This window comes from Mobula hypostoma, chromosome 7 (genome assembly GCF_963921235.1).
Source record: "Mobula hypostoma chromosome 7, sMobHyp1.1, whole genome shotgun sequence".
Classification (NCBI taxonomy): Eukaryota; Metazoa; Chordata; class Chondrichthyes; order Myliobatiformes; family Myliobatidae; genus Mobula; species Mobula hypostoma.
The window spans coordinates 48,405,295-48,419,922 of record NC_086103.1 but is presented as its reverse complement, the minus strand read 5'-3'; the positions used below and the strand labels follow the sequence as shown (position 1 = coordinate 48,419,922).

At 35.7% G+C, this 14,628-nt stretch overlaps 1 protein-coding gene across 3 annotated transcripts in view; it reads left to right on the top strand.

Moving 5' to 3' along the window:
• The first annotated feature begins 43 nt into the window (after positions 1 to 43).
• The window catches only part of LOC134349308 (transcriptional activator protein Pur-alpha-like), a 111,820-nt gene continuing 97,235 nt past the window's right edge, over positions 44 to 14,628 (top strand). For 2 of the 3 annotated variants that reach the window (XR_010018636.1, XR_010018635.1), the window contains exons 1-2: positions 44 to 177; positions 5,029 to 6,016. Coding sequence is in view for 1 of the 3 variants with exons in the window: in XM_063053412.1 (XP_062909482.1) it covers positions 5,076 to 5,876 (801 nt within the window). In the remaining 2 variants the exon portion in view is untranslated. Of the gene's footprint in view, positions 178 to 5,028; positions 10,788 to 14,628 lie in introns of those variants that run through there. The other variant, XM_063053412.1, reaches the window with a different exon arrangement.

The following is a 14,628-nucleotide window of genomic DNA, read 5'->3' as shown; positions in this document are numbered from 1 at the left end:
GTGATGTCGTGAGACGAGTCGCTTTCTCTTTCCCTCACCATCGATTGTGCCAAGGTGGCAGCACTCTGATCAGGCCTTTCTAATAAAACTGCACTTCACTGTTCGGCCATCACAGTTCTGGCAGGTAATCGCACCTACAGAATATTTTGCAAAGTCCGCAAGCAGAAAAGCTTCAAGGTAAGATCGTAGCACTCCTGTTTATTATTTTATTGTTTTTTTCATGTCAAGTGAGCATGGTAGATTTTCAACATTTTAAAAGACGTTAATGATGTCAATAATATTGCTAGCTCAGTTTTGGGTTGCGAAAGTCCCATCCTATTGGTGGAAGGAGCTTTGCTTTAATAAAAAGCCTGCAAATATTTTGGTGTTAATAGATTGTGCTCAGATCAGCAGACTGCCCATTTATAAAATATCGCACTGAAATTTAGAAAAACTGGTTTTAGTCTATTTTCCTGCAATTGTTTTAATTTAAAGGCTATTTTCAACTATTTGAATTCAGCTTTTAATGAAGTATACGCTATAAAATATTCAGAAAACATACTCCAGAAAGGTTAGTTATTTATATTCTAAACCTTGGTAATGTTTTTCTGATGCTATCAGTGTTGGCCTTGAGTTGCGAAATTGCTCATCTTCTTATCTCTAAGAATTAAAAAGCAATTTAATTGTTATATATTAAAGTTCCTTATTCTGTCAACAATGTATATTATTGATAAACCTACTTACGTTATATTAATTCAGTGCTCGTGTTAGGAGTCCGACAAAGACGCAAATAATTAATCTTTACGTCAGAAATGTTTCCCTGAAACTTGTAAAAGTGTTCTGAAATACATACATATTTTAAACTGATTTGCTAGTTAGAAGCAAAATAATCTAAAAAAGATGAAGCGAAATGGTGTTGCAGCTGGAAAAGAAGAGCGTACTAAACACTCTGTTAGCGTTGTTTTAAGATTTAAAAGAGAGGCGACAAAAACAATTTCAATGGCATCTTTTGTTTAAAAAATACAAATTGTAGAGGACTACAAAGTTATTTTCGTAGATGTTCTCTGACTGTGACGGGTTTTGGTTACAATTCTAGCACTACTTGCTACAATCAATGCACAAATCATGATGTTAATTCTTTTTATTGTACGTTGTGGCAAAGGTACACAGTTGTTCCGTTTGCCCATTTCTCAAGCGACATTGAGAAATCTACTTGCTAAGTACCAACTAGAAAAGAAATTCCCAAGCTAAAGGACGTGTTCAATGGGTCTCTTAATGAAAAAGGATACTTTTCCCAAAGGAGGACCGGGCAAGGATTGGGAGTCTTGGCATGTGGACGAGCCAAAAGCAATCACTTATCAAACGTCCAATGTAAAAGATGTTACATCTAGAAAAGTAACCAGTCTTATTTATCTAGAGGCTTGAAAACAAAACATTTTGTTTTGTTATCTTGAAAATTATCAAAAAGGCTAATTCTCTCAAACGTTTGCAAATAATCTGCCTTGAAAAAAGCACGCTCTTTAAAATGCACTATTCATTAAATTATGATTTCTGTCGAATTTTGTATTTGATTGCTCAACTAAAGCAGTACCATAATTCAGGTGGCACGGTGGAATGTTATAAACAGTCCAAGTATCATTTTAAATCACTTTAATGTGTTTGTACATACAATCAATGCGGGGCTCGCCATATGATAAACGCCCAAATGAAATGAGGGGCGATTCATCTTAAAACAATTTTCCTTACTCTTTTCAGCCTTCGTTGAATATCTGAGTGCTTCACGAAAGAAAGAACTTTGCGTCTGTATAAGCGGCCACAGTGTCTTAATTCAATGTTTAAAAATGAACTAAATGTTCGCTCTTGTTGAAACTCAGATTTCTTATCAGAGTCAAATTTATAAAAGAGAACAATTTGGCGATTTTGCTATGGGAGCACTGTTGTGGAACACAACTTTTTCAAGTGCTCATTAAGCCCCAATTTCAAGTGAATGTTCGACAACATTTTTATAGTACTGTAAAGCGTTACTTACTACTTGAATGATTAGAGCTTTGGGATTTGGGAACATTTTGGTAGGATGTTTTATTTGATGTACAATTCATGTTACAAAAACACTGATCGATGTGTCAGACTGTGGCATTCTGATATCGTGTTGTTCATTGCAAAATTCTGACGTCTGTTTGTTAACAGAAGGGAAATGGATATTTTCAGAATAAAGGTGGCAAATTAAATTTACCAGCAGTGAGTTTTTTAAAGAATAAAATTTTGTTGTTCGAAGTAAATATTGGCATTCAATGAAAAAGTAAACGGAGTTATGATCAATCGTGTCTTAAAGTGAAGAGATATATAAAGCGAAATAAATTAATTCGTTTGAACACACCCCAAATTCTAGAGGAACTCAGCAAGTCAGGCAGCATCTGTGGAAATGAATAAGTAGTCGCAGGGCCGAAAGCCTTCATCAGAGATGTAAAGAAAAGGGAAAATACCAGAATAAAAAGGGTGGTAGAGGGGAAGGAGTACAAGCTAGAAGGTGATAGGTGAAACCAGGTGGGTGGAAAAGGTAAAGATCTGGAGAGAAAGAATCTAATAGGAGAGGAGAGTGGACTATGGGAGAAAGGGAGCAAGGAGGGGCACAGGGGGAGGTGATGGGCAGGTGAAGAGAAGAAGTAAGAGGCCAGAATGGGAATAGAAAAAGAGGGAAGGGGAGGAGAAAAATTACCGGAAGGAGATATCGATATTCATACAATCAGGTTGGAGGCTACCCAGAAGGAATATGAGGTGTTGATCCTGCACCCTCAGCGGGGCCGCACATAGACCGACAAGTCGGAACGGGAAGGGAGATAGGAATGAAAATGATTGGTCGCCGGGAAATTCCGCTTTTGGCGGATGGAGCGGAGGTGCTCGACATAACTTCGTTATAAAGGGAACCCAAAATATAACTTTCTTGCATTGCAAACATATTTAAGTTCGAATAAGTCAATTCCAAGCGAATTTTAATTAAATTATGTTTAATTTAACAAATGACTGGCGGAGTTTAGCACATTTTAAAAATGTATTTACAATTTCAAGCCGATGTGAAATTTATGAGTAAATGTGAAATCGTAATCTTTATCATTGATATTAATCTTATCCGCAATCCTTATTGAGTGCTGTTTGTTTCCTAGACATCGGAAATGTTTCCGATTTCAGAAGCTCCCCACAGCACCGCGATCGCTCTATTTCCGAACAACACATCCTTTTTCTTTGTCGCATTTAGTTTCCATTTACGCAAATATAATGAGTCCAACCAGAAGCTATACAAGCTACAATATAACGGAAGGAATAAAGGGCATCTATTGAATCTAGCTTGCACCTATTTTAATTCAGAAACCACTCAAGGGAAAGACTGTGAATAAAATAACCACATAATCAATGTTCTCCAAGAAAATAATTTCATATAATATGATTTCATTTTCATCGTCGAAAAAATAACTCAGCAAAATGCTGTGAGAGTTTGCAACTTTAAATGAATTTGTAATTACATTCTTCTTTCGAATTTAATATTCTTAGCTACTGATCTCTTTACGTGAAGGTCTAAAATGTATCGACTTTCATTTGCGTTTTAAACTGTACAAACGTATGGTAAATGCAAATGATGATCGAGTTTGGAACAATCATTTAGATTTTGAGATTTTTCGATTTTGTCGGACATGTCTGCAGGTTTATGGTGAGCATTGGATTTGCTATTTGATCAGTGACGTTTACAGTTGATCAAATATAATAGGAAATGTACGAAATCGTGAAAAATATTAAAACATCGAAATCTCGAAACTTTATGTCATTATATATAATTTTAACGAACAGCGTGTAAACATTGCTAAACGGACAATAAAGTCGCAATGTAACGTATCTATTTGTTGTGGTAACAAACGCCGTTCGTTTTCATTTATCCATGATGAACATTTTCTATCAAAATTTGATTGAAAAAGGCAGATACGCAAACTGCTCTGAACATGGCTTGTCAATACTGTATACATAAAACTACAATTCTGATTAAAAATTCATAGACCTGAAACGTTAACTGTTTCTCTCTCTCCACAGGCTCGCTATTGCACAGGTTTTTCTGTTCTATTTTACGTGAAAATAAAATTACTTATTTTTAACCCAGAGGTCAGAAAAATGTCAGTCTTTCGTTTACGTAAACAGTCAAATACCAGACTAAAGTAACTTTTTGATCACAGGTTAGAAATGTTTCAGATTAAACGTTAAAGTAAATTTCAGATTAAACGTTGAAGTAAATTTCAGATTAAACGTTGAAGTAAATTTCAGATTAAAATGTTAAACCATTTTAAACAAACGAATTGATTGTAAGAAAACATGAAATGCGTCGAGTTCCGATTTCTTGGTAGTTTTCTAGTTTGTGATAAAAGTCATGGCTTTTACCATAGACTAATTCGAAATAAACAAAATGTTTCATAAGCAAAATACAACAGCGATTAAAAGAGCCACTGAAATGCAACGAATTCCGTTACTTCAAGTAACTAATTTATTTGCTGTATTATATGTATGTAATAGGTTTACGGATTCATTAGGGAATGCAGCCATTTTGGTTATCAACTGTTATTATTTATATGTATCGTAAAAATTGTTCCATTACCTATGGTATACTGTTTATATTTCGATATTTGCTGAGTTTAAATGTTCTCTCAAAATTGACTTAATTGTCAGGTAATAAATACCTATTACAAAATTAACATATTATGATATTATTGCGGGAGACTTTTAATAGCAGTGAAGAATTACCTATGGCAGAAAAATCTGATGACTAAAAATCCTGACTGTAATCGAACGGGAGCGAAATTTGTTCCCGTCACTTTCCCAATATTATCGATGTTCAATGTCTCACTTTGTCGAGGGCAGACATCAGCTGCTTTCTGCGATACTTGAGCAGTTCGAGACAGACCGCGAGGTCGGCAGGTTGTAAGGGAACTGGTGATTGGCGGGCTGCGCGGTGTTCTGGAAACCTTGTCCAATGAGGAAGCCTCTAACGAAATGCCTCTTGCCTTGCTGCAGTCTCGCGAGATCGCCGGCTGCTGGGAGTTTGGAAGAAGGCTACCATCATGGCGGATAGAGACAGTGGAAGCGAGCAAGGGGCGGCCAGCTCGAGCTTGCAACAGCTGCAGCAGGAGACGCAGGAATTGGCTTCCAAGAGGGTGGACATTCAGAATAAGCGCTTCTACCTGGACGTGAAGCAGAATGTGAAAGGCCGATTCCTGAAGATAGCAGAGGTGGGAGCGGGAGGCAATAAAAGTCGTCTAACTCTCTCCATGTCTGTTGCTGTGGAGTTCCGCGACTACCTGGGAGATTTCATCGAACATTACGCACAGCTCGGCCCCAGCAACCCGGACATGCAGACAGACGAGCCGAGGCGAGCTCTGAAAAGTGAATTCTTGGTGCGGGAAAACCGCAAATATTACATGGATTTAAAAGAGAATCAACGGGGCCGGTTCCTACGGATTCGTCAGACCGTAAACCGGGGACATGGCCTTGGTTCCCAGGGTCAAACTATCGCCCTCCCCGCTCAGGGGCTGATTGAATTCCGTGATGCACTCGCTAAACTAATCGACGATTATGGCATCGAAGAGGAACCAACTGAGCTGCCCGAAGGGACATCGCTCACTGTGGACAACAAGCGATTTTTCTTTGACGTTGGGTCAAACAAGTATGGCGTTTTTATGAGAGTAAGTGAGGTGAAACCATCGTACCGCAATTCTATCACGATACCCTATAAAGTGTGGGCCAAGTTTGGAAATACTTTCAGTAAATACGCAGAGGAAATGAAGAAAATACAGGAGAAACAGCGGGAGAAAAGGTCTGAACAGCAAGAGGAAGCTCCCGGAGATGATGGGGAGGAAGACTGATATAACTGTAATTAAAAACTCTTCCTGTAAAACTGTAACTGTTTAACTCCGAGGGAGCACCACCCACCAAACCTCCACAACTGACAGTTCGACTTGTCACCCATCGCTGGATGTTCGTCCACTTATCAACCGTGTAAACCGTAAGCAGCTGCTAAGTAATAACATTATGAACTGTGTTTCCTACTTGATAAAAAAACTGAGTGTTTATTTCCCTGATTAACCAAGACTTTTGTACACGTTCAAGCTATTAAAAGTGTTTGCAATCGTCAGATAATATGCTGAATTATAATGAAATAAGTCCTTTTCATGTGAGCTAACATTTGACTTAGCACAAAATGAGAGATATTTTAGAAGAACACGTAAATAATATTTTTAGTTTTCTCATTTTGTTACCAAATTTCAAACATTATACGGAGGTTATAGTATATTTGGCACCCTATATACCTGTGATTAGAGATGTGTATATATGAGGGCTAGGCATGCTGTGTGTCTGAGCTTTGTTAAATGTAATGCAGAAGTCTGTAGAGTTAAAAGGTACATAGGTTTATTCATGCAAGGTAAAACTATTAAGAAGTGCTCTCTTTTATACAATATGCATTGCATCTGGACCTTAAACATAAAACTGGTCAGTGGAACTTCTGTGAACATGAAGCAAATTATTAAAAAAGGCATTTAAATGAAAACTGCAAAGTTGTTTGATTTTTACAGACAAATGTTAACCTATGATTAACAAAGCAAGTAGCACATTTTAAGTTAGGTTATGATAATTTTGCTCTTAACTGTGAATGTGAGTTTCTGGTATTTAATGTATTTAGATTAGTTGTCAAATTATATGCATTCTATCAGATGGTACATAATTAACAATTGATAGGGAACTTTTAATGTGAGTGCATTCATGTAGCAAGCTATTGCCTAAATTACTGTTGCCTGTAAAGAGAGGAAATTGCATTTATTTGCTTTGTAGGGGGAAGGGGTCAACTTAACTTAAGTGGAAATCTGAGTGAGTGACATGTCAATTTATGGGGGCCAACTCTTCCAGATTACATTTCCCGTTTGGTTAATGTTGTATTTTAGAACATTCTAAAGGCACAGATTATTCTGCACTTTATAGCATCACAGTATTAACATATATAAATATAAATATATATATAATTTGGTATGTTTTCCTTTTTGTAGTACAACCTATCAAAATGTTTTACATGTCTTACTTATTGCTAGTGACTGTTGCATTCATGTGAATTATCTGTTGCTGGCAAGTTTGAAAGTATTACATTCTAGATCATTAATCACTGTAAAAGTCATGTTTCATTCTTTCTGGGCTTTCTCCAGCTTTTTTTTCTGTAGTTCTTCAGTCAGTTGTGACCTTGTCATTTGGGATTATGTAGAGATAAAATTCTTTGTTATATAGTTTAGACTTTGGCTTTCGTGTGGTTTGTTTCTAGAATTCTACAACCATTGTGGTAACGTTTTTAGGATTCTGCTATTCTGTCGTGAGTAAAGCAAGGGCTGCTTTGTTCTAAACTTGTAACCAATAAATCCAGGCTCCAGTCATTTCAATTGGAGCCACACCTGGATAAGTTTTAAAACCTTCCAGAATATTTGTACAGTAAAATACTGTATATACATAGGGTATTAAATATTACCATTACACATTCAAATTTCATGGTTTAACTGAAGTTTAGCCATTTATTGTAGATATTTGATAGTTGTGAACCTAGATATTTGTCATCCACCACTTGATAGTTATATGATTCAACACATGGCAATGTGTCATCAAGTAATTTTTATTGTAACATTTGATGCATCATTTTTGTATTTTTTTATAATACTGAATTTAACAGACATTGCCAGTACTTGCCCAGCCAGTTGCCTTTTACTACTTGCAAAAACAATTAGATGCTACTGTAATTTGAGACATGTTATTCATGTAGCACAACATTTTAGCAGCACTGTTGTAACTAGTGTGGAATTGGGCAATAAATATTGCTAACCCTGTCACTGTTCTGTTATATAAATATAAAAAATTGAATATCAGATTTTGCAGAGGTTTACTTTAAAATTTATTTATATTGCCTCTATATAATGCATAATTCATTGAATATGCATATTGATGAGGCAACCAACTTTATTAATGGATTTTCATCCCCATCACTCCATTCTTCTGTCATTTTGATTTATCCAATCCTACTGCCAAACAAGGCAAAGTAATTCATACCAGACTGATAGATTCAAGCAGGTTGAGCCTTAATTTGAAAACACAATTGCAGCAGACAAGATTAGAAATGCAATCAAATGTAAATTTACTTTAATCAAGATTGTAAAGGAAGTTAATAACTAGTGGTATAAGCTCATAAATCCAATTCCAAATAGCTGAAGTCCTTATTTTAGATAATTCACAAACTGTAATAATTATTATGGCAGCCCTTGTTTTAAGTTGTGAGCTGAACTCTGCCCCGCCTCCACTCATATTGTATGTGATTTTGAATTTGTGGGCTTGCCAGTTTGCTTCAAGTGCCAGCAGCTTTGCAGTGCAGCAGTTCAAAGACACATTGGCTTTAATCAGGCCAAGACGGTTGGTACTGGCTTGAATAGTGTTCACTGAAAGCCACTCTGCCTTGTCTGAATACCACTATATTCTTAGTGGAAATAAACATAAAATATGGCTATTTTCATATAAACAGCGATAACCAATATGGCTCATAAATGTTCCACAAAATGGCTTTTCTGAGACTGAAGTCTGTACAGACTTTTAGAATAGGACTATCTGTTTGAAAACAACCTTGTAGTTTGCAGTGCATTTGACTTGCAGCCAAGCCGCTAGAGTTGGCCTCAATTGTGCATAAAAGTTGAGTAGAATCCTGCTGCATTAATAGCTGTCATTTTGCAAGATGCCACAGATTCAAAAGGTGTCGTGATGCAAATTCAGTAGATGAGTGATGTGCAATAACTGAGATTCTTAAATATTAATTTTATACTTTCTCTTTTACCCATTTTCCTTTTGCAAGCCTTATTGATGTACACTCGTTAAAATTCTAAAGTTTGAACTGAATTTCCATCTTTACCGACTTCTTTGAAGAAAAGCACTTTTATTAAGAAAAATTCTTGTGCATAAGCAAAATGTTTTTTTGGCAAGAATTCAAATTTGGAATTAATTTTCTGTTTAACATTATTTCAGTAGGAGCCAATTAAAAGAAAACCAAAAAATAGTATGGTAGTAAGTTTCTTTGCTTTAAGTTTGAAGTCTCAGTTTGTAAAACTTGCTAAATGTCAAAATGTGATACCATTATCTTTGCGGTCTGTTTCAAAAGTTTTACCTAAAATATTTGACTGATTTACTGCCATTTAATATCAATTAAGCATGGTGCTGATTTAATTTTTAATTGTCAGAAATGAAGTTAATTTTAGAAGTTTTAGAAATATTTTTTGTTGTATTTTCACAATCCTAATAAATTCCTTTTGAGAATCTTTGGTGGTAGACTATTTTGTTGGAATATACTATTAAGATGGATTGCCAGTAACTGTTTAGATTGCCTCAATGTAATGTAGGGATACTATAACATTGATGTTTGCTTGCTTGCTTTGGATACTTAAGTTTCCCAATACATATTGGCTTTAATGGAGGATTTGTTTTATGAGACAGCTTTGACAATATTTTAAGGTTAATATTTTACCAGATTTTCTTTGAATAAAATGTGTAGCTTTCCTTTTAGAATTTTTGTTGTCCTCTTTATAATTTATGAAGTATAAATTCTGATTCTGAAAAAGTGCCATATTACTTATTTGTAAGACAGAAGAGTTGCACAGCCCAAAAAAAAGGATGGCAGATATCTTTGAACTTTTGTTTACAGGGCAAGTGATTATCGGTTTAATCTACCTGATAAATTACCGAATCTTGCAGATTCGTGTCTCATTTTACTTGGATTATATAATCAGTTTTAAGAAGTTGAATTTATTCTTTTGACCATAATTTGAAGATTGGTTTGATTACCATTGTTTTAATTGTGTTTAATAAAACTGCGATAACTTGCCTAGATGGAAATGGAAAAAATAATTACTATTTGATAGAGAATTTGAGCATCAAATTCTTTCCTTTTTCTATGTGAAGATGTAAACAGCTACCACAATAAACATGCACATTTTAGAGCACTTGTGGAAGCGGAAAGATTTTTTACTTATCAATCTAAAAAAATTTTGGAAGGCAATTTTAACTATGACTGCAATACAGAAAAATGGCATATGCAGTGTAGTGTTTCATTTTTTAATCAGATATGAAAGCTCAGATTGCAAATACTTACATCCCACAAAATCTAACAATTTAAATGTCAAACTTTGAAGGAGACACATTTAGACTGAGCATTCTTACTGAGTCTTGAGTCATTTAAAACCTCCCTGTTGCCATGCCCACTCTGGGCGCTTGAGATTTTGATAACTAGAATATCATAAGTTTACATCTGATTTTAAGAGGCTCCTTATATATCATCAAATCACAAAAGTGCAAAATGTGATACTATTGATACAGCGACAATAAACTGATGACAACAAATAAGATTAATGCTAATGCTGGGTAACACATAGAAAATGCTGGAGGAACTCTAAGTCAGGTAGCAACTATGGAAAGGAATTAGTAAGCAGTCAACGCTTCAGGCTGAGACCCTTCATCAACAGCATATCTTGTGCTCATACTATTATATAACAATATAATAACTATAATTTTCCTAAAGTTTTACGTTAGTTTCAATCCTCAAGGGTATTAACCTTCTAATGCAGTTACTTGCTTAAGTGGGACAAGTTTCAATCAGTAAAATATGAAATATAAGCATGCATCATAATTGACAGAAGTTTTGTACTCTTATGAGACTCACTCTAAAATTAAAGACTTCTCAAATTGGAATAGTTTTTTTTATTCTTTGTAATATCAACGTATCATGACTTGCCAAGTTTAAATTGGACATTAGATATACATTGTTAATTGATCATAGTTAACTTGAAATTGGCAGTTCATTTTTAAAAGTAGTATGATCAACAATGCAACATAGTTATAATTGTTTTATCTATCAGTGATGCAAAACAACCTTCAGTCTGCCTCACTTGTAAGCCGGCCCCGAAGTTGATTCATTTTGCATTTCTGCAGATTGAACAATCCAGTGCCCTCGACTAAAGAGGCAGGAAAGTCAAATTTGTACAAAGCAAAATTTAATGACTTGTGCCTGAAATTGAGCATTTGAATTATTACAGAATTTTGTAATTTTGTTCTTTTGTTCACTACCTTTTTCTAGCAGCACGTACTGCTTTGTTGCAGGGTAAATATGCAAATGAATCATAAAAGAGCACATTTTAGGTTTCTACACTATGCAGTTTTCCAACCTAGGCAGTTAGGGGATCTTTTTCCTGGCCTGTCTTAACTGTGTATTCCCCAATCCACCAAGATGATGGAAAAGTTCTATTTTTATTGATGTGACCAATATAATCCATACAGTGTTACGCTGTTTTAAGGCTTGCTATGTTTGTGCGGAGGAGGGGGTAAGTTCTATATTACATAGAAATTTCATTGTATTTACCTGATTTAAAAATTACATGTCCTTTTCCCATCAATTTTTGGGTATATTTTCCTATCACGTTAAGCCATAGGTTCAAATTGTTGTTAGTGTTATTTTTGGGTTCTTCACTTGTGTTCACTCTGTTATTCTTTCAGTTGTTCTGTTTCTTCCAGTTATATAATAGAGGCACAGAAATGGGCACTGTTTCAGCACTGACCAGCAAACACATGATTACATTAATCCTGCATTAATCCCATGTTTTGCTGCCCCCTCCCACCCCCGTTCTCATCTCGGGGCAATTTACAGTGTCAAAGTAAGCAAAAATCTGCACATCTTTGAATATACAAGTAAAGTGGAGCACCCAGAGGAAACCTCGTAGTCACAGAGAACATGAAAGTTCCACACTGGCAGCACCTGAGGTCAGGAATAAATCCAAGTCTCTGGTGCAGCTTTACTAGTTTTGATCATTTTAAAGATATGACACTTTAACATACAGTTAGTCATTATATTTACTCAGTTATCATTATTATGCATTGAGAATTTCACCAAGATACAGATTGTGGCATTAAATAACTCCAGCAATTCGCTTGAGGCCGCAGAGTACCTGTGTACAAATAATTACAAATTCAGGTTTTGTTTTTATCATATAATTTGCTTCCTCTTGCAATGACCTTCAATCAGTCCCTTTTCTTGTGGTAGTTGTAACAAATTGGGAACTCCATATTCTACCCAAGTGATTATACTTTGATTATATTATAATTCTATTTACTTATTTGTACTTCTATTATGTCTTTATGAAATATTTATAATTAAATTATTTGAAGATTTCAAACAAACTGCGGTAATTCGCTAACTTGCTATACAAACTTAATATCTTCAGGTCTGATGATAAAACACATTTTCATTCTCTGACGTGAACAGTCAGATTCTCTGAAAATCAGTGAATGATTTTTTGCTATAAATCAGAAATTATTTTTGCAATGAAAAGTTTAGGGGATATGAGCTTGCAAGTACTAATATGTCCAATTTTGTTTTTTATTCCATATATTGATCCTGACATTTTGAAACCAGCACAATGTCTTAAACTTCTGCAAATGGCCTCTAGAGATGCAGAAAAGATGTACACCCAGTACCCACTTTATTTGGTACCTCCTGTACCTAATAAAGTGGCCACTGAGTGTACATTCATGGTCGTCTTCTGTAACCCATCTACTTCATGGTTTGACATGTGGTGCATTCAGATTTGCTTTTCTGCTCTTGTAATGCATGGTTATTTCAGTTACCATCACCTTCCTGTCAGCTTAAACCAGTCTGTGCATTCTCCTCTGACCTCTCATTAACAAAGCATTTTCACGCTCAGAACTCCCACTGGCTGGATTTTTTTTTTGTTTTTTGCGCCATTCTCTTTAAACTTTAGAGATTGCTGTGCGTGAAAATCCTCGTAGATCAGCCATTTCTGAGACACTCAAGCCACCCCGCCTGGCACCAACAAACTTTCCATGGTTAAAGGCACTTGGATCACATTTCTTTCCCTTTCTGATGTTTGGTCTGAGCAACAACTGAACTTTGCCATGTTTTAATGCATTGAGCTGCTGCCACATGATTGATTAGATATTTGCTTTAAAACAAGCAGCTGTACCTAATAATGTGTCCACTGAGTGTAGTTCAACTTTCATTAGCATTAGAAATCCTCTATTCAGGTTCAGCTCAGGGCACTTGCAGACCTAAGCTTCCATTAGGAAACCAGAAAAATATTTTTTCTACATGATCATTGTCAACTTTTCCACATTTAACCATAATGATCTTAATATTGAAATTGGCGATTAGTTCAAGCTTTGAGTTGGGGCCTGAGATCTGTCGACAAATGGCTGATGCACAGAACTGAACAGCAAAATGGCTAATCAAAAAGCAAAAAAACCATACCGGCCTTCTGAAATAATAAGCAATAAAATGCAGGAAATACTCAGCAGCTTCTATCAGTTTATCAATTTGAAAGCTTTATTTGCTCCACAGGTGTTGCTTAACCTGAGCATTTCTGGCCGTTTCTGTTTCGTTTGAACAAGATATGTGAACATGAGTTATCCTCAAACATATGTCCCTGAGGAGTGTAGAGATTGTAGATAGCATTTTAATCTTTGGATTATTGACTATATATTAGGTTTAAGCAATCTACTGAATATATCATATCAAAGGGCTTGCATACTTAATTTGCATGTTTGTAACATTTGACTAAACTAAAAGTGCCACATTACATTTATAAATCAATGATTAATAATTATACAAGAATGTTGTCAGTCAACTGAAGAAAGAATAAATTTAGAAATAATTATACTAAGTTGCATTCTCAATGTATTGCTATTTTCTTCATAGTTTTAATTATTTTGCACTTGGGTAAAACCTGCATTAAGTGGGAGGAAATAAAAGCTTGTATTAATGCTGTTTAATCCCCTCCATAGGGGAGAGGACTTCACAGCCAGTGAGTGTTGTTTCTTATGAGGGCAAAAATGACAAGTTTGCACAGCAAGCACTCAGGAAAGCTAAATAAGTTGCTGTTAAAACTATCCTAGGCCTGTGGAAATACTAAGGTGTTTGTGGCTGAGAGAGAAAAACTAATAGGGCATTAGAAATTCTTTTGTTTCTAGTTCTATGAAATGTTTTAATTACAAATTAGGACTTTAAGCATGACTTTAGGGAGGGAGGCAGAAGAGAGGAAATTATAGGCCAGTTAGCCTGACTTCAATGGCTAGAAAGATGTTGGAGTCATCTTTAAGGATGAGGTTTCGGAGTACTTGGAGGCCAAAGTCTGCATGGTTTTCTAAAGGGGAAATTTGCCTGACAAATGTGTTGGAATTCGTTGAGGTAATAACAGGCAGGATAGACAAAGGAGAGTCAGTTTTATTTGGATTTTCAGAAGGCCTTTGACAAGGTGCTGCACATGAGACTGCTCAACAAGATAAGAGCCCACGGTATTATAGGAAAGATACTAGCATGGATAGAGTATTGGCTTACTGGCAGGAAGCAAAGAGAGGGAATAAAGGAGGCCTTTTCCGGTTGACTGCTGGCGTGCTTCAAGGGGCAGTGTTGGGATTGCTTCTTTTCACATTGTGTGTCAATGATTTGGATGAAGGAATTGATGGCTTTGTGGCCAAACTTGCAATTGATATGAAGATGAGACGATATGAAGGAGAGATTGATATGAAGGAGAGACAGGTAGT